The sequence below is a fragment of the Copadichromis virginalis genome, linkage group LG18, assembly GCF_057382275.1.
Source record: "Copadichromis virginalis isolate Kocher_CV1m ecotype Utaka linkage group LG18, C_Virginalis_male_GT1.1, whole genome shotgun sequence".
NCBI classification, from domain to species: Eukaryota; Metazoa; Chordata; class Actinopteri; order Cichliformes; family Cichlidae; genus Copadichromis; species Copadichromis virginalis.
Window position 1 is genome coordinate 36802385 of NC_140635.1, and position 26452 is coordinate 36828836.

Consider the following 26452-nt stretch of genomic DNA (forward strand, 5'->3'; position numbering starts at 1 on the left):
TGTAATTCATCTAATCCCCAATTTAATGATAGTGTTGTCATATTGATAAATCTGTTAATTTTCTGAATTTTATTAATGTGAACAAATGAAATGGCTGTAGCTCAGGTGGTAGAGCAGATCAGCTACTGAGCTACTGTTGGTGGTTCGATCCCCGGCTCCTGTCTGCATGTCAAGTGTCCTTGGACAAGATACTAACCCCGAGTTGCTCTCCGATGCGTTCATCAGAGTGTGAATGTGTGTGAATTAGGGCTGCCACGATTAGTCGACTAGTCACGATTACGTCGACTATTAAAATCTTCGACGACTGATTTAATAGTCGACGCGTCGTTTGAAGCTTTGTAAGATCCCAAAAGACGCAGGAATAAGTAGCAGGATTTAAGAGTGTAATAACGGACTGAAACAGAAGATGGCTGCACTGCATGTACAAGGATGCCAGCTACCGTTAAACCCCGAAGAAGAAGCAGCTGTGTCCCAGAATTCATAGCGCAGCCCAGCTCAGTTTCCAACAATGGCGGCAGCTAGTTAGTTTTAATGTTACTCTTATTATTCTTTCTGGGTCACAAAATAAACGTTTAACATATTTCAGGCGAGAATGTAGCTGTGTAAACCTCAAATATCTGCTCAGTTTATCAAGACACCACATATTTTCAAAAGCGCTCCGACGTTTTCAGAGACGTCTGTTACCCACTAGCTCGATAGCGAGCCGGGGGCTAGGTCACTAGAGCCGTGAGAACACCGGACTCCCGGCAAATCGTTTTCAAACCCACCGCCGTCTTTCGCTACTCAGGTTAAACATGATATATGAGTCACTTAGATAAATTAAAATGTTATTGTTTGGCTTTTTTTAGTATTTTATTTGTTCCTGAGTGAATCGGTTTGGCTGAGATTAAAGTTATAGTTTTTACACAGCTGAATAAACATCAAGCAGACAGCTGATCATCAGAAGTGTGAGATGCTCCAGAATATACTCCGTTGTCCTGTTATATTTTAGATAGCAAGGAGTTTATTAAACTTCACTGAAACAATCTGCAAATTTCATTAAAATTTAATAAACTATCATCCTGTCTTTATTTTTAGTGAGCACAGACCTTAAACACTTAAAGCTGTAAGCTAATGATAGTTATATAAGAGCAGATGCTGCTGGTGCAATAAGCTGTAGTTTTACGTCTAATGGATGATGATCTGATTAGTCGACTAATCGCAAAAATAATCGGTGACTAGTCGACTATCAAAATAATCGTTTGTGGCAGCCCTAGTGTGAATGCTTAAGTATAGAAGGAAGTGCTTGTATGAGTGGGTGTGAATGGCTGAATGTGGCATGTTCATTCATGTTCATGTACACAGTGCTTTGAGCACTCCGGGAGAGTAGAAAAGCGCTGTATAAGAATCAGTCCAATGTTCAGAGCACAGACTGTCTGCAGCCTGCATTTAAAACTCACCTCAAATGCATCTAGTTCAGTTTTTGATTTTTGGTCATTTTAGGCTCAACTTCACTCAAACACTGGAATCCTCTCAGACACGAGTCACTGACCAGTCTGGTCTGTTGAACAGACAGCTGCATTCAATTCAGTTAAATTTCATTTATTTAGTGCCAGAGTTACAAAGATGGAGATTATAGAGTTTGTTCTGAGCTGCTAATAAATCTGTGATGTGATCACCGTCTCCGGCCTTTGATGTTGACGAGTGAATGACTGTAAACGTGTTTGTGTCAGCTGCCAGTGCCGCCCCTCAGCCTCCAAGTAGATGCATGTTTGGTATCCATTTGAAAATCTTAAGTGTCTTCCTACTTGAGTTATTGCATTCACAGGATTTTCAGAAAACGTGACCCCTGACCTTGACCTTAAATCCAAGGTCACTGAGATTCTGACTCATCTAACATGCCAAGTAGGTACACCTGTGGTATGAATTTTAAAATCCTACATCATCTTGTTCTTAAGTTATTGCATTCACAAACCACGCTGCCTGTTATAATACAAATGTATAAAGACACAATATACACTGCAAAAGCAAACAAGTTTCTAAAGGCAAAGAATTTGGATATTGTATCAACTAGTCTGTCACTTTGTGCTCTGCTGGGGGAAAAAGACAAAACTGGATTAAAAAATATGGCTGAGGGACGCTACAGTAAAGGGCTGGCAGATTCTCTGAACGGAGGAAATGCAGCATTTGGTGATGTTCATGGGTTCCAGACGTGAGGCATTTAGTGACTGCACAATTTTCATTGTGTAAAAATTACATATTTTTTTTATTTGTTAGATATTTTTTTCTGCCTTTGAGACTGAAAATGTGTCACGTGTGTAAAATTGACTCTGATTATAAACAAAAATGAATACTTTTCTTAAACCTCTTGAATTACAGCTACTGTATCCACTTCAATCATCTTGTTTGTTTTAAACTCGTCTGTAGTGGTTTATTTGTTTATTTATAAGGAACCCCATTAGCTTCCACAACAGTGGTGCTGAGAAACAAAATGTAAAATAAAAATAATTTTCAGCAACCTGCTGGGTCTGCCCCTAGGATACAAGGGACACTTCACGCACCTAGTAAACACACTTGTGGTTAAGAACTTTAAGTAAAAAAGCAAGGTAGGGCCAAAGTCACATAATTAGGAAGTTTTTCCTTCATCGTGTATTCCTACAGAGAAAACAAAGGTCTTGGAAGGATCCAGCTCAGCAGAGCTAATTTAAAAGACTTGAGACATAGAGTGGCCACATCACTTCCCCATGACAGGTGTATCCCTGCTGCTGCACCATCTTTGCCTTTTGGTGATGCATTTAAAACTATGTAATGGTTAAACTTAAATATGATCAATCTGTTTCTATTAATGGGCTATGTACCAGCAGTCATTAAGGTGGCAGTATTTAAACTGTTACTCAGAAAGCATCTCTAGACCCAGCTGCCTTAGCTAATTATAGGCCAATCTCCAACCTTCCTTTCATTCCTTTTTGTCTTTTGAGTAGTTTCAGTCAGAATGTAACGATCATCACGGTACAGAAAGTGCAAAGTGAAGGTTACAAATGGTCTTATGGCCTCTGACAGTAGATTCTAATGGTAGTTACTCTGGATGGTGTTACCCTTTATGAATGAGGCTCGAGTATAAAATGCTCTGAGTGTTCGAGCAGAGTAGAAAAGCACTAGGGGAGACTCATAACACCACAAATGTCACCAATGAGGAAGGCGCTAGGAGTCTCACGATCATTTCAGTGTTTGCCCACATGACACAATCCCTGTTTTTGCATGGTGGTTGTCATGGCTGGAAACCGCTGCATGCAGGTTTTATTGGGGGGAAACTGATTTTGAGGTAAGAAAGTTGATCTTTTGAGCAGGTTTAGTGCTAAACTTTGTTTAGTGCTTAAACTGCAAAACAGTGTGACTTACAGTAGATGAAATTGTAGTTTCTTAGGCAAACTGTGATGCATTTTCCCCCTGATCATTTCAAACCACAATGCTAAAGCCGTTAACAGATAATGGTAGGGTGGGTTGTAACATATTTTTTAAGTGTTACAACCATCCCCTTCCCTAAAGAAGAGTTTATTCATTTTTATACTTTTCCAGCTGCCTGGAAAAGGGATACTGATACTGGTGTGGCTGCTGAAGGCAGTCAGATCAGTGGCAAAGGAACATCTGCCATGTAACACTGAGTAGATGCTGCAAAAAGCTGTGAGACCGAGACCCCGTGATCCTTGGTAGGTTAGTATAGCAGCAATAAAGCTTTCTCCGAAGCGCAGGAAAAAGTGTTGGTTGACTATTCGACTTCGACAGCAGACCTGGTTATAAGTTAGACAGAATACTAGCAAAGGTGCCTGACCAATTAAAAAAAATGTTTGTACTCAGTCGTTATTCCACTTCTTTTTTTAGGTCTGAAAGTTTTTTTATTAGCTCACAGTAACTTATAACACCCACAATCATGTGGTGAGAAGCACATGGTTTACAATTTTTATGAAGCAGAACCACAGCCTGTTGCAGAGGAGTGCAGAGGCAACTAGTCATGAAAATAAAGAAAAACCATTAAAGGCGTGTGGTAGTGCATATATCAGTGAAAGCTATCCAGTTCTGCGAGGAAAGGGGAATCATGGCGCTTACCTTCCATCCCATCTGCACCCATGAACCTCATCCACTGGATCGCAGTGTCTATGACCCATTTAAGAAAACGGGAAATAATGCAAGTGTTGCCTGGATGAAGATGAATTCTGCCAAGACTATGATCATGTATTATATTCCAGGGATTGTCGAGGCTGCTCTGCCTCCAGCTGCAACACCCAAAACCATTCCATCTGGTTTACAGTCCACAGATATTTCGCCCTTCAATTCTGACATTTTTGAGAAGTGTAGCGATGCACCGTCACGAATCAAAGACCGCCCAGAACCAGGTCCATCACTAAGATCTGCAAGTTCCCAGCCATGCTGTCCTCCAACTCTCCTAGGGACTTATGACTTCCTTACTATTTATGTCCTGTCCTCTAGATGAACCTAGTACCTCAGGGTTGTCTACAGCTCAGACAGTCAATTCTTCAGGTATACGGCCATTTTCAAAACCAGGGCCAAGAAAAAAGACTGGCAGGATCAGGAAGAAGAGGCAGTCTGAAATGATCATCAGTACACCAGTATGGGATGTGGCTCAGGTGGTAGAGCAGATCAGCTACTGATTGGAAGGTTGGCGGTTTGATCCTGGGCTTCCCCAATCTGCATGCCAAATATCCTTGGTATTAGTTAGTGTTAGTATCCAAGATACTAACACCAAGTTCCCCTCTGATGTGTTCATCGGAGTTTGTTAGTTTGCACTTGAGTTTAGAAGTGCTTGTATGAATGGGTGAATGAGGCATGTTGTATACAGCACTTTGAGTACTCCGGGAGAGTAGAAAAGCGCTATGTAATCCCTGACAATTTAATGTCTTTAGCTATTCAGCGATGCCCGCATCATCAGCTGGCATTGTGTGGGAAATGGCCACTATTCTCTAAAAGTAATGACGGAGCGGTATGCGTTCACACCCAGTAAATTTGTCTTCTCATTTTGACTTGCAAACCTGTCTGAGTCTCATGCAGAGGTTTGCCAGCATCTGAGGTGTCGTATTACAGATTTTTCTGTCTCAGCGTGCTGTTGCACACTGTAATGCAGATACAGTCATTCTTTCACTGTTTGTCTAGCACAGTTGATATTCAAGAAAGAAACTGTGCAGAAGAGAAGATGGAAAAGCTGTGCATTTCTCAGTTTTAAATTGTATCTTTGAGGACTTTGTTACTAGTAGCCTGTCGCAAAAACACATAATTTGCTCACATTTCTTTAATCGAATCTATGGGGAAAAGGGGGCAGACCTAACAAAACAATTTAAAGAAGATAAAACAGTATCTGAAAGTCATGTCCTTAAGAAACAGATGAAAAGACAGTAAAGACCGTCTCAGTGGAAGCATTGCTGTCAAGGAGCCATTCTTAAAGAAGGGAAACATGGAGAAAATGCTGAGCTATGCCAAATTAAACAAGAACTGGACTGAAAATCAGTGGGAACAGGTCTGATGGTGGAGGGACTTCAAATGGGAAATTTATGGTTCAAACCTTCATCAATAGGTACGAAGCAGGTCAAGAGAAAGACACAACAGCCATCTGTAAAACATGGTGCATGGTGCAGACTCTACCATGGTTTTGGGCTGGATTTTAACCAGTAGTATTGGGAATATTACCAAAATTGATCAAATTACGAAGCAGAAAAGTACTGGCAGATTTTGATCCACCATACAAACCTTCTAAAAAGAAGAGAAAAGAAGAAGAAAAAAGTGCTATATAAGAATCCGTCCATTTACCATTTAAAACAAGCACTAATGCAAGTGGACCAGAAAATAACCAATATTACAAGAAAGAGTATCTCAGGAAAAAATCAAGGCGAGCAGAAGAAAAATAGAAATGTGCCCAAAAAAGTCTTAAAGTAACGCTGAAGATTCTGAGACAGCAGATGACAAAAACTTTTGCGTTGTCTGTCTGGATTTGTTAACTCAAAGCCGGAGGTAGTTTGGGTAAAATGTCCACCCAGCCTGCACTTTAAATCAAACCTATATGTTTGTCACACAGGTGCATTGTACTAACTGTTTGAGTATTTGTAGTGTCATGAAAGTTTGTTTAGTGAACTAATTTACACACTGATACCACAAGAGTGTGTTTGAGTTATGGCCAGTCACAGAGAGAGGCGGACGCTGTTCTTTCTTTTCAATAAACCACTTTTTTGAAGCATGTTCTCTGGTGTAATTTTAATGTTAACACATGAGATCTGTGGTATTCTTGCAGGTGTCATTCATAGTAAACAAACAGGATATTTTGTTTAAAAGTACAAAAATTCATTGAGTTACAGATGCTTAAGCACAATGTGTTACAACCACACATGGCTTTCCCTATATAGGAACCTATCCATTTACCATCTCTTTAAATAGAGACGTTGTTATATAAGTTGTATTTCACCAGTGTAAGTCAAATAAAGGTTCCCAACTAAAAGCACCCAGGATGTTTGCTTTGTTGTCTTTATATACATTTAGGAAAATATCTTCTTATTCAAGGAAAAGAGCCAAGACATGAAAAATACAGGTGGGTGGATGCTTTTGGAAAATATAGTAGATATCTGAGGAAACGAATCTAAGGCAGCTTGAAGGGTTAGACTGGCAGCGTGGCAGAATAACAAATTTACAGGATGTGTTTGGTAGCAGTGTGTGATATTCTGAAAATGTAATCTTGAATGGATATGAAACCTGACTGAGTGGTGATGAAGTTAGGAGCTGCAGCCATTATTTGTGTAATGGATTTACATATGTTAATGATATTCCTGGTTCTCCTTGTTATAGTGATGAAAGCGAATGCAGGCCACAGTCCTATTTTAGTGTTTGTTCATCTGGTTCATTACAGTTTTTTATATAGCACCAAATAATAGGACCAAATCAACAAACAGTTGCCTCAATAATCGAGAGAAAAGACCAACAATCAGACAATGTCCTACGAGCAAGCACCTGGCATCAATGGGGAGGAAAAAAACTCCCTTTTAAAAGGGTACTAGCTAAGAATTATGGGGAAATTGAAATTAGATGAATTGTAATAATTACTAATGATTAAATGTGAGTTTGGTGTGTAAATTTGCAAAAATAGAGTGGACTAAGAGTGAAGAAACTGATTTTGAGGTTTCTTCTGAAACTCAGCTGCTCCCTCCCTGAGCCTGGTTGTGCTGGAGGTTTCTTCCTGTTAAAAGGGAGTTTTTGCTCTCCACTGTCGATACATGCTTGCTCATGGGGGATTGTCAGATTGTTCAGATTTTCTTTCTAATATTGTAGGGTCTTTATTCTACAGTATTTATTTAAATAAAATCAATTCTAGCATTAATATATAGAGGTGTATTACAATTTATGCCAAAAACATGAAGATGTATCATATCTGCAGTTGCCAATTAACAGTCTGTACTGGGAGTTTTCATCCTTTTTCGATGTGTCAAAAATATAATTCTCAGCTAATTGAACCTTGCACTCAAACTTAATTAAACTTTAATTGTTACTTATAATCATGTATGTAACTTTGTAATTTTAACATGTTGTCGCCTCTTGGCCAGGACTCCCTTGGAAAAGAGGTTTTTAATCTCAATGGGACTTTTCCTGGTAAAATAAAGGTTAATAATAAACTTAATATTTCTATCAGTTTTCTGTTGCTCAGTTACAGAAATGGGATAGCAGAACATCATATAGACATTTTGAATGTGGCATTTACTGTGTCAGTAATTCTGTAGAAGTCAACAAAGAGGAGAGATCGTAGTCTGTCTAAAATGTGACTTGCCTTTTCAATGCATTGGTGGAACTTTAAAACATTGCAGATTTTCTGTACAGTTTGTATGAAGGTGAGCAAATTTCCACCAGCTCGTATGTCAATCAACGCCATACTTTGCTCTCATTGGCTTCACATGCTCCCCTGGAAGTTCTGCCACTTCCCTTCGAGCACAGTTGTTTCACATGTAGTTGCTCAAAGTCACTGCATGTTATTCACTTTCCGCAGCTTCTGATCACCACATCAATATGAGTTGCTTGACACCTGAGTCTGAAGCTCCGAGAATAGTGAGGGAGGTTAACCCCTTTTGGTTATAAAGGCAGCAGAAGTGAGCAAAAATGTCAGCGCGTGAGTTTTACATAATAGTGCATTAACCTGTTAATGTGGTTTCCTGATCTCCACGATCTCCTCCCTCTTGCACCCATCTTTGGGTGTTTAAGAGGTTAACAGAAGTTGCAATGATTTCTTGCTGGGACTGTAAGGTCACATTGTATTTGACTGCCCTCAGCTTGCCAACATAAGTTAAAAGTCTAGTTGTATGAGCACTGTGTAAACTTCACATCACTTTACCCAAATGAGTGAAATCTGTAATACCTTAGCAATAACACTGATAATAGAAATAATAATGCACCATTTGGAAGAGCCAGGTCTTAGATAGCTGAAGCCCCCTGCACTGCTGCTGAATCGTTTTGTTCTTTAATTGTATTTCATGAGTGAGTGTTTAAGAAGAAAAGATGTCTGCCATTCTTTTCTTCTTCTTCCTCTAGTCCATTTATCTGAGGACAGGGCTATTATTCTCTATTAGAAAGATTTTTGTCTCTGGAAAACAGCTCACACAAATACAGCTCACAGATAGTGCCTCGCCTGTCACCTCTGTTCATTTTAGATAAAAGCCATTGTATCCGGGCTTTTAATAATGTGTTGTATTATCCTGCCTTGTCTCTGCTCCCTCTTTGAAGACAGTCATTGTTGGAGTTGTTCGTCATCCAGATTTCGCTACCAGTGAGAAATGCAAGCAACATTATTCTGGCTCTATGAAATTATTAGACATGACCTATTTAAATTAGAACAAATATTTTGTTCCATTAGGAGCTGTTTGTTAGATTCATTGTTATGCTTAATGCTAATGATGCTAATGAGGTCATCAGTCCTTGGAATGTTTGTTTATTTTTAAAGGATTGCTGCAGCACTCTTGTAGAGTTGCTGGAGGTACAGTTTCATTGTTTTAGAACTTCTCACGTGATCATAAACTTTCTAAGAACCAGCTAGCTTTGCTCTGCTGCCTTGCTCATCTTTACAGTGAGTCGTGTCCCGTCGAGGTGTCGTGTGTTTATTGAGTAGCTGTTTGGTTTCTCCAGTACATACACTATGTTGCTTCGTTTGTGTTTGGGAGTTCTGTCCTTGGGATGAAAGAGTTCATTTACATGTATGTGCTCCTTTTCTTTCTGTTTCTGCCTTATTGGGATGGGCTTTTGCCCGGTGTTGCAGGGTCCTGATTACTCCAAGTTTGTGTTTCAAAGGGTGATGGGAGTCAAAGAGTAGATGCTGGTCTGTGTGCGTGAGCTTCCAGTGAACGTAAATGTTGAGGCTTCCCGAGTCCTCAATGCGCTCAGCACAGTCCATAAATGGCAAACTATGGTCCTTTGTGTCTTCCCCGGTGAGCTTTATGTTTCTATCCACTGAGCTGATGTGAACAGTGAAAGATTCTACTTCTTGGGTTTTGATAGATTTTGATTTTAACCGCAGTGGCATCCACATATCTTTAGGTGGCTAGGTTCTGTCTGTTTGAAAGAGCCAAGAGCTGTACTTATCTATAGATACCCTTGTTGTGTTTAAAATATCTGGTTGTAAGTATGTGGTCTAACAGCATGTCAATCTAATGCAACTTGTTCTTTACAGTGGCCCTTTCTCTGATTTTTAGATATATATTCCTCTTGACTGTCCTGTTTGCCATTTATTCCTGCTGTCAACTATTCATATTTTTATTCCAGCACAGTTACTGTGGAGCACCCACAATTTCATTGTACATGTACAGTGACAATAAAGGACTATTCTATTCTATTCTGTTCTGTTCTATTGTATTCAGGAGTAAAGTTCTCTTCTGTAAGGAGCTGGATGCTGTTGTCTTGTTGTGACAGTCTCCACTGCCTTGGTTAAAGATATGCAAGTGGAAATGTAGGCCTCATTAAAGGACACTCTGGTTTCATCTGGATCCAGTGATCCAGGTTTTAGGTCTGTAGAGTTTTTAATGGGGTGTGTTTTCCACCGGGGGCTGGGATGGTGGTGAGATGTTTGGAAATGTTGTAGGTGGATGAGTTTACTGCTAACAATGCACTTCTTGTGCTACATACTGGCAACCATGTGGTACTGAATCCCCCTTTCTAGAGTAGGTTTGTGAATGGCTGTGGAATTAAAGCACTGAAATTAATTAATTTATTTATAATAGGCTGACTCTTTATAATACACCCTGTCTATATACATGTGTGTCAACATGTATGGTTTGTATTGATAGCACAAATGAGATACTGCAGGGTTATTGAAAGGAGGCACTCTCTCCAGTGTTCATGTATTTTGTTTGAAAATGACTGAGTGCTGCGGAGAGGTGCGGCCCTACTACTTCCTCAGCAACTTTCTGTGGGCAGTCACTGAGGAAGTCCTTAATCCAGAGGGAGATGGAGTGTAGGAGGCTGAAGTTGATTAAGTTTGTTACCAGTCTGTTAGGGATGAACAATGATGTAGGTTTTGTACATACTTCGGAAGCTTTCTGGGGGAAACACAACCTCTTTTTAGGAAAGATGGCATCCATTCCACTTTGGATGGAGCCGCTTAAATTTCTGGAAATCTGGCCAAATTTCTTAAACCACCTGAAAATATGACTATCCAGTGATTCCACACAGAGCACCTTGGGGCTCAATGTCTTGCCCAAGGATACTTTGGCATGCTGGATTAGTCAGGGTTCAAACCAGCAACCTCCCTGATGACCTCTCCTAGGCTATAGCCACTCCAGTTGCATTTGGACTTTTTTACTCAGTAAAACTTGATCACAAAAGTTTTGCAGAGTTGATGTTGAAACTGTTCGTGGAAACTTACACTCGCTTTGGTCCGTGCAGTTTCTGGTGCAGTTGCATTGTTATAGCATATTAAGACATTGGCACATAAAAAGAAACTAACACAGATGTCAAACACCTTTTTGTATGTATTTTGTATGTTCATTTCTATGTTTTTTCTCTCTTCAAAGTGTACTGAACATGAAGCAGGCCATTGTTCTGGGCCAGTACCTGGGAGCCTTCAACCTCATGGACACGTTCAGGGGGCGCTCCAGGAAACAGGAGTGACGGAGAGGAGAAGCACTTATGAAGAATACCTAAGATGGAAGGATGGATGCATTAAAATTAACATCAACAACAATTTAATTGTTAACCCTCGAATTAAGTGTTTGTTGGTGTAATATCAGGGAGCAGCACATCTCAGTATAACGAGCCTTGTGTTTTTAATCTCAGCTTCCCAAATGAATGAATGTGTTTTTAAATGTGTTTTTAAATTGCGTTATTATTATTAGTGAATCATTGTCATTTTACAGTCTGTGATATAGTATTAACAGGAATACAAAGACCATTCATGGTGATCCTTTATATGTAGTTTTGTTAATGCATGCTAGTCCTCATAACTCTGCATCAAATGTGACGTTGTTGTGAATGTTTCCTGACATTTCTGAAATTGCCTTTGTGTAGATTGTTTAACACTGACAGTTTCCAGCGTAATTGTCAATTAAAAATGCTTATATGATGTTGCTACCAAATTTAGTGCATTAATAAAGAACATCCATTTACTAAGAGGCCTCTTCAGTGAACGTGCTATATTTAGAAACCTTTAAAAATGGCATCAGTTGAGTTTTTAAACAGGCACACCATGGACCTGAAAATGGGACCCCAGGAAAAGAGAGGCTGACGCATACATTTAGTTGTTCATGCTGTTTAGTGTTTACCAGCTGAAATACTTTCTCATCAAACACCAAGTGCCAGAGCTAAGCACTCAGGAACAATCAACCATGATAAAGGAATTTCTAAGACAATTTCTCACCCTGCTAAGGTTAATAGCTGTTGGTTCAGATTACTTAAAACTGCAGTTAGTTCAGGCTGGAAAAATCATTTTCTTTATTTAAGTACGTCTTTATTTGTAAGTAACTTTACAAAACGTTGAGGCATTAAATGTCGTGTGTTGAAGCAAAAACTTGAGACAAATCTTTGAAGTTGAGACTTCCAGCTTGTGCAGATGCACCAGTGACATTGAAATAAATGTGGTTTTGTGTAGGCCTGAAGCAACTCTTTCTAACTTTAACTGTAATATAACATAGCAGGAGCCATGAGCACGTGCAGCTCTACTTAAATCTGGTCTTTGATGTAACACGTGCATACATGTGTGTGTGTGCAATGCTACCACTCTCTGCACCCACCTAGTGTGTCAGATCTTGTAATTATGTCTTCATTCCACATATTTTACATAAAGGGCCATGGGTAAACACATGGCTCGGTTCTCTCCCTGTGATGCCCTCACGTCTTGTAAACTGTACAAGAACTCACCAATCTGCAGGTAAAATCCAATTTCAGATTTTTCTTTAAAAGTTCTGAAATTCTCTGATCCTCGCCTGCGTGCAGTCGCCTTTTTATGAATTCGCTTTGGCATTTAAGGACATTCTGTGCTCAGTTTACCCAAAGCTATTGCATTGGCTAGTTACTAGTTGCTGTTTAATGATTACTTTAAATATGAATTAAAAATAGGAATATTTTCTGTCACAAACTTTCCACGTTCTCAGTCCGATCATTCTGGCAGCTGCCCAGATCCAACCCACTCGGGTCGATCGCTCTGTTCGGCAGCCTCATGTTGATCTAGAGAAACGTCTGCAGCAATTGTAGTGAAACTAATTGCATTTGCCCTTCTGCTCCTTCCTCCATTTACGGCAAACAGCGCTTGCATCAAGTCATTTGAAAGTGAGTTGTGTCTTAACCTTGTAAGCAGAAAGTGATCATTCATTCCTCCCTTCAATAGATCATATTATCCCTAAAAGCAACCAACGTAAAAGGGGGAAAATTAGTTCACGACACATTGCTCACCCCCAAAATTACAAGAAAAAACTCATAATCATGCATCAAGGAGCTCTGGGCTGCCCCCACACCTTATTGGAGGGAGCCTGTTTATAAGTGGATCGTTGTTCGAGTGTGTGTGTGTGTGTGTGTTTGTTTGTTTGTGACTCAGAGGTGGTTAGAGTGTTCTGAGGCCTCTCACATAGAGCTAGCTCGAAAATAAATGCATGGATGTGATCCAATGGATGTGAGAGGAGATGGGGCGGAAAAAGCAAGATATATAGATAACAGACAGTATTATTATTGATGACAATGAAACAGTTAAACTATCTGAAACCTGGCTCACAAGAACAATTACTGACAAACACATCGCATTAACGGGTTACAATCTTCTCCACTGCGACCGCCCAGTGTTGCAATTTATGTAAAAAACAAATTCCATGTTACTGTCCAATCATCAGTAACTGTTTGTAAACACATTGCAAGTTCTAACTTTACAAGGGCTATTTTATCACCATTGTGGGCTGTTATAGACGCCCCTCAGCTAGTAGTGAGGCTTTAATTTCACTTAGTGGAAAAATGATCTACTTTAGATTTTAATGAAATTATCCTGACCGGAGATTTCAACTGGGACTGGTCGTCTTCTGCCTCAGTTTTAAATCTATGTGTGACTGATATAATCTCACACAACTAATTTATAGCACAAATCTTAAATACCTGGAAAAGTTGTCACTTATTGATTTATTTTTAACTAACATGCCACATAAACATTCTCACACTGGTGCAAATGAGATCAGTGACCACTGCGTGGTAGCTGTACTCCGACGCTCCTAAAATCAAGACCACAAATAGTTTTTAAACAAGATTTTAAGCATTTCTTTGAGTAAGCTTCTCTTTTTTAAATCAAAAGTAAAAATAAAGAGTAAAAATACAGAAACAATCCTTTGTTTTCTCCTCAGCTCTCCAGTCTCCTCAAAAAAAGGGGTGCTGCCTGGGCTCAGGCCAGAAAAACTCAATCTGAAGTGGATTGGCTGATTTTTAGACAGCTCAGTGACTGGATGAAGGAGAGAAGTAACGTCGGCTACCCACACACTTTTCACCCAGAGAGCTGCTGCACTTCCGATACCAACGTGTTCACCTTTGAAACACAGACCAACGGTCCGGTGTTTGGAGAGGACAGGGAAGGCCGAGGACCAGGACGAGATTCCGGTCTTGACAGATGGCGAGCCAACCACTTTCAGGACAAATCACTACCACAAAGAAGATACACACATCCACACTCATACATTACATTTACAAGGACCTTTGACGTCAGCTGTTGCTAACATAACTAAATTCTTTAAAGGGCCCCAATGAATACTTTTTAGTTTGTTTGAGTGTGCACACTCTTCATTTCACACTCTAAGCTCTAAATGATCGATTTTGTAATTTTATCATCAGAGCCGCATCCATCTGGACACTCGGGTGACGAGAGGTTCTGAGCTTTCAACTGATCACCATCTGGTGGTGAATTGGATCAGGTGGTGGGGGAGGATGCTGAACAGCCCTGGCGTGCCTAAAGGTATAGCGATGGTGTGCTGGGAGCACCTGGCAGAGGCCCTGGTCCACGAGATCTTCAACTTCCACCTCCAGCAGAGCATCAACAGGATTTTGAGGGGGACTGGGGACATTGAGTCCGAATCGACCATTTTCAGCACCTCCATAGTCAATCAGGCAGTTAAACAACAAATTAGTGGCAGGGCCCCTGGGGTGGACGAGTTCCTGAAGGCTCTGGATGTTGTAGGGCTGTCATGCCAGAGGGGCCGATGGCGCGATATGGCAGCCTGGCTTCTGTCAGTCTGCCCCAGGGCAGCTGTTGCTACAACTGTAGCTTGCCTCCACCAGTGTGTGAATGTGAGAGTGACTGAATAGTGGCATTGTACAGAGCTTTGGGTGCCTTGAAAAGCGCTATATAAATTCCATCCATTATTATTATTATTATGGTTGACACACCTCTACAATGTTGCGTGGAGATAAGGGGCAGTACCTCTGGATTGGCAGACTGGGGTGGTGATTCCCATCTTTAAGAAAGGGGGCCAGAGGGTGTATTTCCACTATACACACTCCTCAGCATCCCCTGGAAGATATATGTCAGGATTCTGGAAATGAGAGTCTGTCTATCAGTCGAACCTCAAATACAGGAGGAACAATGCGGTTTTCTATCTGGTCGTGGAACACTGGACCAGCTCTTTACCCTCTCGAGAATACTTGAGGGTGCATGGGAGTAACAACCAGTTACTGCACAACTAGTCCATGTCTTTGTGGACTTGGAGAAGGTATTCGACCTCATCAGAAATCTCATATCTATTTTTTGGAGATGAAGTGTTTCTGTTTGCGTCATCGGGTGATCGCCTCTAGCTCGCACTGGAACGGTTCACAGCCGAGTATGAAGTGGTGGGAATGAGAATCAGCACCTCCAAATATGAGGCCATGGTCCTCAGCTGGAAAAGGGTGGAGTGCCCAATCCGGGTCAAGGACGAGTTCCTGCCCCAAGTGGAGGAGTTTAAGTATCTCAGGGTCTTGTTCACGAGTGTGGAAAGAAGGTGGCGGGAGATCGACAAACGGATTGGTGCTGCGGCTGCAGTGATTTGGACGCTGTACCGGTTCGTCGTGGTGAAGAGAGAATTGAGCGTAAAAAAAAGAAGCTCTCAATTTAGCGGTTGGACTCAGGTGCAGACCAGCTGAACTAGAGTTAAAGTCACAAGTTTATCTTTGAATAAATCCCAGCCCCAGTGTACTGGGGGTCCAGGGAGAAAGGGAAGAGGGTCCAAACACACTCCGCTCATTCACTCCTCTCACTCCTCTCACATTTGTCTTCAGCACCCACACCCACTCCACGCCACGCTAAACTAAGAAATCACACAAGAAACAGAGCTTACCAGAGCTGAGCTGACGAGTGTTACTCAACAATCCAGCGAAGACGCGTGGCTGTGTTTCTGTCAGGCAAACTATCCTGGAAATATCACCCTCTCAGGTGGGTTTTGGCTCCACCCCCATGAGAGCATATAACTAATAGGTGGTCACAGTACTATTTTAGCTCAACAGTGTGTTATCACTAATAAGTTACACCACATATAAAATGACAGAGGCCCAATATTAAATATGTGTTTCAACTCAAGCAAAGACAGTGAAAGTTTTAAAACACACCTCGGCAGCTTCTGTGTATGAACAAAGATGCTCATCGTGAGTTATATAAGTCATAATCTGATCACGTTCAGAACATATAAAATGGGGAGTCTGCAGCTTAGATGGACTACTACTGCCATCATATGGACTACTTGTTAATAGCTGTTTGATAAAACACTTGATGTTGTTGGAGTTTTCAAAGCAGAAAACTGACCTGTACTTTAAAGAGAATTTGATAGAAGTATTTCCTGATAGGCATTATTATTTGTACTTCTGATATCAGGTTGTTAAAGCAGACAAGACAGCCCACGATGCTGATGACATTTATGAGACATTCTTAATAGGACATATGGTCTCACTTTACAGTAGGACTCCTGTTATAGAAAGCTAATAAATAGTTTATATATATGTTATTAATGAATCTGCAAACAGTTTTTCATAAGTGTTTACTATTCATTATTTAAGGGCAAAAGATAGAAAAATCTGACTAGTTTCTTGCCAAATAGTGAACCGAATCTGTTCACCTATGTACTTCATCTAGAGTTGCTATATTAAACATTTCAGAGTAAGCTACTACCTTCTAGGCGCAATAAGCATTTTTCAACATATTTTTTTAGCATATACTTTATCACTGCCATATAAATATCCAGAACTATCAAAGGGAGCTATGTTGTAAAGTGTGTAACGTGTGAAACATTATACCTTTTATTAAATCAAATTAAATCACTTTTATTGTCACATCATATGTGCAGGTACACTGGTACAGTACATGTGAGTGAAATTCTTGAGTGCGAGCTTCACAGCAACAGAGGTGTGCAAAAAATACAATAACATAAAACAAGCAAAAATATAAGATTGGCTAAATCTGAGAGTAATAAATATATGTACAATATAAGCGTGTATGCATTACTGGATGTGTTTACGGTCAAGGACGGCTACAAGGCACAATCCCGCCCCCCGTTTGGCAAATCTGATCACGCCGCCATCTTCCTCATGCCAAAATACAAACAAAGGCTGAAACAGGAAGTTCCGGTTCAGAGGAAGGTCGCGCGCTGGACGGATCAATCGGTGGCCGCGTTACAGGACGCACTCGATGACGCAGACTGGGGCATGTTCAGAAACAGCTCCGACGATGACGTCAACGTGTTTACGGAAGCGGTTGTGGGATTCATCGGGAAACTAGTGGATGATACCGTGGAGACAAAGACTATCACAACGTTTCCCAACCAGAAGCCGTGGGTGGATAAAACCATCCGCGACGCTCTGAGATCCCGCACCGCTGCCTACAACACGGGACTCATGACGGGGGACATGGACCCGTACAAAGCCGCGTCATATAACGTGCGGAGGGCGGTGAAAGAGGCGAAGCAGCGCTACGGGAGGAAACTAGAGTCACAACTCCAACAGAGTGACTCTAGGAGCCTGTGGCGGGGACTAAGGACAATAACGGACTATAAAGCACCAACAACCGGTATGACGAACGCGGCCGTGACTCTGGCAGACGAGCTGAACACTTTCTATGCTCGCTTCGAGGCTGCAGCTAAGGTCTCCAACAATGCTAGTGTTAGCGGCGCTAACGGCTGCAGACAGGAAGATACTGCCAGCACCGGAAACGTGCTCGTCATCTCCGAGCATGAAGTAAGGAGAGCCTTCAAGAGAGTGAACACCAGGAAAGCAGCAGGACCAGACGGCATCCCAGGTCGTATCCTAAGAGACTGCGCATACCAGCTAGCTCCTGTGTTCACTGAGATATTCAACATCTCTTTATCTCAGTCGGTGATCCCCACATGCTTCAAAGAGTCCATCATTGTTCCTGTCCCGAAGAAACCCCACCCTGCTTCTCTCAATGACTATCGCCCTGTAGCCCTCACCTCAGTAGTGATGAAGTGCTTTGAACGCCTGGTCAGAGACTTCATCATTTCTTCACTACCAGACACACTGGACCCACTACAGTTCGCTTACCGTCCAAATCGTTCCACAGACGATGCCATCTCTCATCTCCTCCACACATCACTCACTCACTTGGACACTAGAAGGGGGAATTATGTTAAAATGCTCTTCATAGACTACAGCTCTGCATTTAACACCATAATTCCCTCCACACTCACCACCAAGCTGGAGCATCTGGGACTCAGCTCATCTATGTGTCAGTGGATCTCCAACTTCCTAACTGGTAGACCACAGGCAGTAAGGATGGGCGGACATGTCTCAGCCTCCACCACTCTCAGCACTGGAGCCCCCCAGGGGTGTGTTCTGAGCCCCCTGCTGTACTCTTTGTACACATATGACTGTGTGGCCACTACCAGCTCCACCACCATCATCAAGTTTGCTGACGACACCGTCGTGGTGGGCCTGATCTCTGATAACAACGAGACGGCCTACCTGAAGGAGATTAGGAATCTGGAGAACTGGTGCCAGAGGAACAACCTCCTTCTAAACATCAGTAAGACAAAGGAGCTGATAGTGGACTTCAGCACTAAGCAGGAGAGGAACTACCAGACCCCCGTCATCAACGAGTGCCCAGTGGAGAGAGTGGACAGCTTCAAATACCTCGGAGTTCACATCACGCAGGACCTGTCATGGTCCTGTCACATCAACACCGTGGTGAAAAAGGCCCGACAGCGTCTCTACCACCTCAGACGCTTGAGAGACTTCCAACTGCCCTCCAAGGTGCTCAGGAACTTTTACTCCTGCACCATAGAGAGCATCCTGACGGGAAACATCTTAACCTGGTTCGGGAACAGCACCATGCAGGACAGACGAGCTCTACAGAGGGTTGTGCGATCAGCTGAGCGCACCATCCGCTCCGAGCTCCCTGACCTGCACTCGATCTACAGCAGGCGGTGCTGGACCAAGGCCAGGAAGATGGTGAAGGACCTCAGCCATCCCAACAACAGACTGTTCTCTCTGCTGAGGTCAGGAAAGCGATTCCGCTCCCTGAAGACCAACACAGAGAGACTGAGGAGGAGCTTCTTCCCGCAGGCGATACGGTCTCTCAATCACACCACCACACAGTACTGACCCACACATATGGTTCTTACACACACTGGACTTTCTGGACTTTGGTTTTGCACAACACTGGTCACTATATTCTTCATTTCCGGTTAATACTTGTACAGCTGCTGTTATTGTGTATATATTTATTTATATTTCTTCATACATTCTTATATAGTTCTATATTGTGTATTTTGTTGTACAGTTATTTTATTTTCAACTTTAATTTATATATTTTATCTTATTCTCCCAGTTAAATTTACCCTTCATTCTAATTTGTGTTGTACAGTTATTTCATTTTTAACCTTAATTTATATTTTATTCCTTCCTAGTTAAATTTACCCTTTTTAATTTTTCATATTTATTTCCTATCTTATTCATAGCCTTTTCCTTTTTTGTTTTCTTTAGGTCACGAGCAGTTGTCCAAGCATTTCACTACATATCGTACTGTGTATGACTGTGTACGTGACAAATAAAATTTGAATTTGAATTTGAATTTGAAATTTACTAAATACGTATATCTACTTGTGTGTATGTGTGTGTGTGTGTGTGTGTGTATGTGTGTGTGTGTGTGTACACATATTTTACAAATTAAATAGAGTAAACAATAAAATAAAATATATAAAATATACAGAGTTGAATATGTGCAAAACAAGTGGCATTTATATACAGTGTGGAGTGCATAATGTTGAAGTTCCAGTAGTGAAGCTGAGGTGTCTATGACGTGTTCAGCAGTCTGATGGCCTGGTGGAAGAAGCTGTCTCTCAGTCTGCTGGTACGGGACCGGATGCTGCAGAACCTCCTTCCTGATGGAAGCAGTCTGAACAGTTTATGGCTGGGGTGACTGGAGTCCTTGATGATCCTCCCCGCTTTCCTCAGGCACCGCTTCCTGTAGATTTCCTGGAGGGAGGGAAGCTCACCCCCAATTATCCTTTCGACCCACCGCACTACTCTCTGGAGAGCTTTGTGGTTGTAAGCGGTGCTGTTGCCATACCAGGTGGTGATGCATCCAGTGAGGATGCTCTCAATGGCAGAGTGATAGAAGGTCCTGAGGATGCGGGGGCTCATGCCGAATCTTTTCAGTCTCCTGAGAAAGAAGAGGCGCTGCTGCGCCTTCTTCACTGTTTTGTTTGTGTGTACTGACCACGTAAGATCCTCAGCCAGATGTACACCAAGGAACCGGAAGCTGCTCACTCTCTCCACAGCAGCGCCGTTGATGGTGATGGGGGTGTGTACTTCTCTGCACCTCCGGAAGTCCACTATCAACTCCTTTGTCTTTGCGACGTTGAGGGTGAGATGGTTGTCTTGACACCAGTGGGTCAGGGCGCTGACCTCCTCCCTGTAAGCCGTCTCGTCACCATTGGTGATAAGACCCACCACTGTAGTGTCGTCTGCAAACTTCACAATGATGTTGGAGCTGTTAGTGGCTGTGCAGTCGTAGGTGTAGAGTGAGTACAGGAGAGGGCTCAGTACACACCCCTGTGGAGCACCAGTGTTCAGTGTGACGGGGGATGAGGTGATGCTGCCCAGTCTGACCACTTGGCGTCTGTCAGACAGGAAGCTAAGGATCCAGCTGCAGAGGGAGCTGCTCAGTCCTAGATCCTGCAGTTTCCTGTCCAGCTTCGAGGGAACGATGGTATTGAATGCTGAGCTGTAATCTACAAACAGCATCCTCACATACGTGTCTCTCTTCTCCAGGTGTGACAGGGCAGTGTGTAGTGTCAGGGCTATGGCATCATCAGTGGACCTGTTGTGGCGGTATGCGAACTGTAGAGGGACCAGTGAGTCGGGTAGTGCAGAGCAGATGAAGTCCCTGACCAGCTTCTCGAAGCATTTGCTTACGATGGGGGTCAGGGCTACAGGTCGCCAGTCGTTCAATGAGGAGATGGTGGAGGATTTGGGTACAGGGACGATGGTGGCCATTTTGAAGCAGGCTGGGACTACAGACAGAGAGAGGGAAAGGTTGAAGATGTGCGTGAACACTCCAGCCAGCTGAGCCGCGCATGACCTGAGGACGCGGCCGGGAATCCCGTCCGGACCAGTAGCTTTGCGTGCGTTCACCTTCCTGAAGCACTTCCGCACATCCTCCTCAGACACAGTGCGCACTGACGTCATCCGCGGTGCGCACACTGTCCGGTCTCATGGTGTTCGCTGCGTCGAATCTAGCGTAGAATACGTTTAGATCCTCACACAGAGAGGCCGTGGTCTGCGGTGTGCTGGTTTTCCCTCTAAAGTCTGTGATCGTGTTTAGTCCCTGCCACATACTCCGAGGGTTGTCAAACTGTTGCTCCACCCTGTCCCTGTACTCACGTTTGGCTGCTTTGATCATCTTCCGGAGTTGGTAATGTGCGTGTTTGTAGTCCGATGTGTTCGCGGAGGCAAAGGCGGTGTTCCGTGCCGCCAGTGCCGCGCGAACATCTCCGTTAATCCAGGGTTTTTGATTTGGGAAGGATTTAACTGTTCTGGATGGGACGACATCTTCCACGCATTTCCTGATAAATCCACAGACTGAGTCTGTGTATTCATCAATGTCCCTAGCAGCCACGTGAAACATTTCCCAGTCCGCGTGATCAAAACAGTCCCGCAGCGCAGACTCCAATTGGTCCGTCCAACAGTGCACCGCCCTCCGGGTTGGAGCTTCCTGTTTCAGCTTCTGCCTGTAGGTGGGCAGGAGCAGGATAGAGCGGCGATCTGATTGGCCGAATGGGGCGCGGGGGAGGGCTTTGTATGCATCCCGGAAAGAGGTGTAGCAGTGGTCAAGTAGCCGGTCTCCACGAGTGTTAAAATGGATGTGTTGGTGGAGTTTGGGTGAGACTTTCTTCAGGTCTCCCTTATTAAAGTCTCCGGCTGTGATAAACGCTGCCTCTGGGTGTGCGGTTTCCTCACTGCTGATCGCGCTGTACAGTTCCCTGAGTGCACGGTCAGTGTCGGCTTGTGGGGGAATGTAAACAGCCGTAATAATCACTGCTGTAAATTCCCTCGGTAGCCAGAATGGCCGGCACTTAATCATCAGGTACTCCAGGTCCGGTGAGCAGAAGGATTTGACCGGGTGCACGTTCGCATAATCACACCAGCTGTTGTTGATCATGAAACACACACCACCGCCTCTGCTTTTCCCAGTAAGATCCTGTGACCTGTCCGCGTGGTGCACAGAGAACCCCGGCAGTTGTATTGCGGAGTCCGGTACCAGGTCTTCTCCCTCTGCATTGGCGTTTGTGGCCTCCAGGGCCAGAGAACAAAGGCGTCTCAGGTGAGATGAATGGGGGGGGGTCTGCAAACGGAGGGTCCGTGTTGCAAAACTTGAACTCCGGAAAATGATGAGAAAGTCCATCTCTTATGTCCAGTAAGGTTTGTCAGTCGTACACAAGGAGACATGTGCTACTCGTGAAAAAATAAAGGAAAAGGAAAATTAGACACAAAAAACAGCTGTTGCAGTATGGCAGCTTGCGACGAGGCTGCCATACTCGGCGCCATCTAGCATCTTTCTGAGATGTTATTATGACTAATATTATTATTATATATATTATTATTATTATGACTAATAAACATGTATTAACGCCAAAAGAGTGCCTCGTTGTAAAGTGTGTATTTTTCACTTCATCGCTGCCTTGAATTGCAGCCTCACATCACTTATCAAAGCTAGAACTGCCTCTCCACTCGGCCTGTTGGACAGTAGCTCCTGATAAACATTTGGAACTGCAAGAAAAGCTCCTCAGCTGATGAAGTGGACACAACAGTGTTTCTGTTCATCACATGCTTCTGAAAATCTTTCGCCATGTCTTTGGAAATGTCTTGAAGAGGGATTTGTATTGCTGCACATTGTCACCTTGCGTTTGGACAAATCTCTCTCTATATATATATATATATATCCTATTCATGTAGCCCCTTCCGCCAGGGTTACTTGCGTAGTAGCATTCCAACAACGCCCTGTTTTCGTCTCTTGCCCACCGATGCCTTCTTGTTCCAGTAGCCCACTTTTCGTCAGGGTGCCCTGGTTCCTCAACACCTGACGCGGACCTTTTTGATCCGGGCGACGTCCGAGCCGGCATAGGGGGTCTAGCCTTAGGACCCTTACTGGATACAGACGCCCCAGGCAGGAATCGAACTTGCGATCCTCTGTTCCAAAGGCGTGTAGTCTAACCACTACGCTATCCAGCTGCTATCTCCCAAGCTAGGCGAGTGGCTCCAGCAGATCCCAGGAACAACATCGGAGATCTCTGTCCAGAAGAGCGCAGTCCTGGGAACAGCTAAGATACTGCGCAGGACCCTCAAGCTCCCAGGCCTCTGGTAGAGGACCCGAGCTTGAAGGATAAACCGCCCGCAGGGGCGTGCTGGGTGTGTTGTGTGTATATATATATATATATATATATATATATATATATATATATATATATATATATATATGGCTGCAGGACCATAAAAATCTGTCCCCACAATCAAAGGATGCTTCAGGTGGGAGCTCACTGCAGCTTGTACTTGATGCGTTTTGCCATTCTATTTCATTTGTAGTGGCTCTATGGGATATTTGTGTATGTGTACTTGTCTATCCCCATGTCCCTATACACACCTCAACTCCACCCACTCTAAAGCCAGTGGCTGATGCTCCATGATGATGGCACACAGTGGTGAAGCGTCCTGGAGCAGACTGCACAGAGCTGGAACTAGCTGCCTCCCAGCCGTTGGTCATAGGTGCTCTGATGCCTCCCTGGGCGCGCCGACAGGTAATCCATGGCCCGCATCATGTCCAAGCTGGCCTATTGGTGGCAGTGGACCCACTCTGTGGTGTCTGAGGGGGTTCCCCAATGAATTGTTTGTTCACCACCTGCTCCAGTGATGTGAGCCTTCAGTGGGGCCATGTTGTAGCCACCATGTTGTTGTGTCAAAGAGCCGCTTGTCATAGGCAAACGTCCAGTTCTCAATCAATGCTGGTGATCATCCTCCGTCCCGGAGTCTAAGCAGTCCACTACTGCTCAGCGGACATCTTCAAAGCTGCTCCTTGCTGCTATGAGCCATTGGAGAGCTGCCGTGGCAGTGATGGACCACTGCCTGCTGCCACTGCATGGCCTACAGCTTGGCCACCATCTGGCCCAGCGCCTCAACTGGCTGGGCCGGTTGAGGGTCCACCATACCATGGCACGGCACTGTTTTGGCACCACTGTGATAGAACAAGGAACCTTGCAGATAGTGTTGCAAGATGAATGAACTTTTATCTGCACAATTTCTCCTTGCAGCAGATTTTCAGCTACACACCACATTCTGAACCCACTGCTCCACCCCTGCCCTGTAGCTATGCCACAAACCACACCCCGCCACAGAGGTCTAAACACCAGCTCTGCTGCACTGAAACCTGTGGACCTTTCTCACAGCATTGGGAAGACAATTGGCAACCCCTCATCCCACTCTCTTCTTATCTCAAGGCAAAATTTCCTCATCATGGACTTTTGAAGCATTTGACAAAAATGCTCAAGTGCCTCAGGATGGATTCTGTGACTCACTGGATTGTTGATGCTTGATGGATGATCGTGACTTTTAGGACTGAACATTTTAGATATGAATCTGAATCCTTGGTCAGTTTGAATGGACTTTGGCGAAATAAAAACTGAGAAAAAATGCTTTGATTTTGAAAGTGGAATAGCCTCGGAGAAGTGTGTGGGAGCGCACATTAGCGGACCTACACAGTCAGGAGTAAATGGCTAAAAGGTGACATATGTGGAAAGAGCAGCAGTACCTGGTTCTGTCCCCTTTTCATTGATATAAACACGAGGACCTTCAGCACTTGGGTTTGCAGTCGACAGATACAGGGAGTGCAGAATTATTAGGCAAATGAGTATTTTGTCCACATCATCCTCTTCATGCATGTTGTCTTACTCCAAGCTGTGTAGGCTCTAAAGCCTACTACCAATTAAGCATATTAGGTGATGTGCATCTCTGTAATGAGAAGGGGTGTGGTCTAATGACATCAACACCCTATATCAGGTGTGCATAATTATTAGGCAACGTCCTTTCCTTTGGCAAAATGGGTCAAAAGAAGGACTTGACAGGCTCAGAAACGTCAAAAATAGTGAGATATCTTGCAGAGGGATGCAGCAGTCTCAAAATTGCAAAGCTTCTGAAGCGTGATCATCGAACAATCAAGCGTTTCATTCAAAATAGTCAACAGGGTCGCAAGAAGCGTGTGGAAAAACCAAGGCGCCAAATAACTGCCCATGAACTGAGAAAAGTCAAGCGTGCAGCTGCCAAGATGCCACTTGCCACCAGTTTGGCCATATTTCAGAGCTGCAACATCACTGGAGTGCCCAAAAGCACAAGGTGTGCAATACTCAGAGACATGGCCAAGGTAAGAAAGGCTGAAAGACGACCACCACTGAACAAGACACACAAGCTGAAACGTCAAGACTGGGCCAAGAAATATCTCAAGACTGGTTTTTCTAAGGTTTTATGGACTGATGAAATGAGAGTGAGTCTTGATGGGCCAGATGGATGGGCCCGTGGCTGGATTGGTAAAGGGCAGAGAGCTCCAGTGCGACTCAGACGCCAGCAAGGTGGAGGTGGAGTACTGGTTTGGGCTGGTATCATCAAAGATGAGCTTGTGGGGCCTTTTCGGGTTGAGGATGGAGTCAAGCTCAACTCCCAGTCCTACTGCCAGTTTCTGGAAGACACCTTCTTCAAGCAGTGGTACAGGAAGAAGTCTGCATCCTTCAAGAAAAACATGATTTCCATGCAGGACAATGCTCCATCACACGCGTCCAAGTACTCCACAGCGTGGCTGGCAAGAAAGGGTATAAAAGAAGAAAAACTAATGACATGGCCTCCTTGTTCACCTGATCTGAACCCCATTGAGAACCTGTGGTCCATCATCAAATGTGAGATTTACAAGGAGGGAAAACAGTACACCTCTCTGAACAGTGTCTGGGAGGCTGTGGTTGCTGCTGCACGCAATGTTGATGGTGAACAGATCAAAACACTGACAGGATCCATGGATGGCAGGCTTTTGAGTGTCCTTGCAAAGAAAGGTGGCTATATTGGTCGCTGATTTGTTTTTGTTTTGTTTTTGAATGTCAGAAATGTATATTTATGAATGTGGAGATGTTATATTGGTTTCACTGGTAAAAATAAATAATTGAAATGGGTATATATTTGTTTTTTGTTAAGTTGCCTAATAATTATGCACAGTAATAGTCACCTGCACACACAGATATCCCTCTAAAATAGCTAATACTAAAAACAAACTAAAAACTACTTCCAAAAACATTCAGCTTTGATATTAATGAGTTTTTCGGGTTCATTGAGAACATGGTTGTTGTTCAATAATAAAATTATTCCTCAAAAATACAACTTGCCTAATAATTCTGCACTCCCTGTATTTAGCCATATATATACTGTGCTTGTGTCATATCTGTCCTTTCAATTTTAATAGCATTTTAGTTTT

At 43.3% G+C, this 26452-nt stretch overlaps 1 protein-coding gene across 2 annotated transcripts in view; it reads left to right on the forward strand.

Annotated features, from left to right (window-relative positions):
* LOC146688439 (epidermal retinol dehydrogenase 2-like) overlaps positions 1-11620 on the forward strand; it is a 34209-nt gene extending 22589 nt beyond the window's left edge. For both annotated transcript variants that reach the window (XM_085438770.1, XM_085438771.1), the window contains exon 7: positions 11022-11620. In XM_085438770.1, the coding sequence (XP_085294896.1) occupies positions 11022-11118 (97 nt within the window). In that variant the 3' untranslated portion in view covers positions 11119-11620. The remainder of the gene's footprint in view (positions 1-11021) is intronic.
* The last annotated feature ends 14832 nt before the right edge of the window (positions 11621-26452 follow it).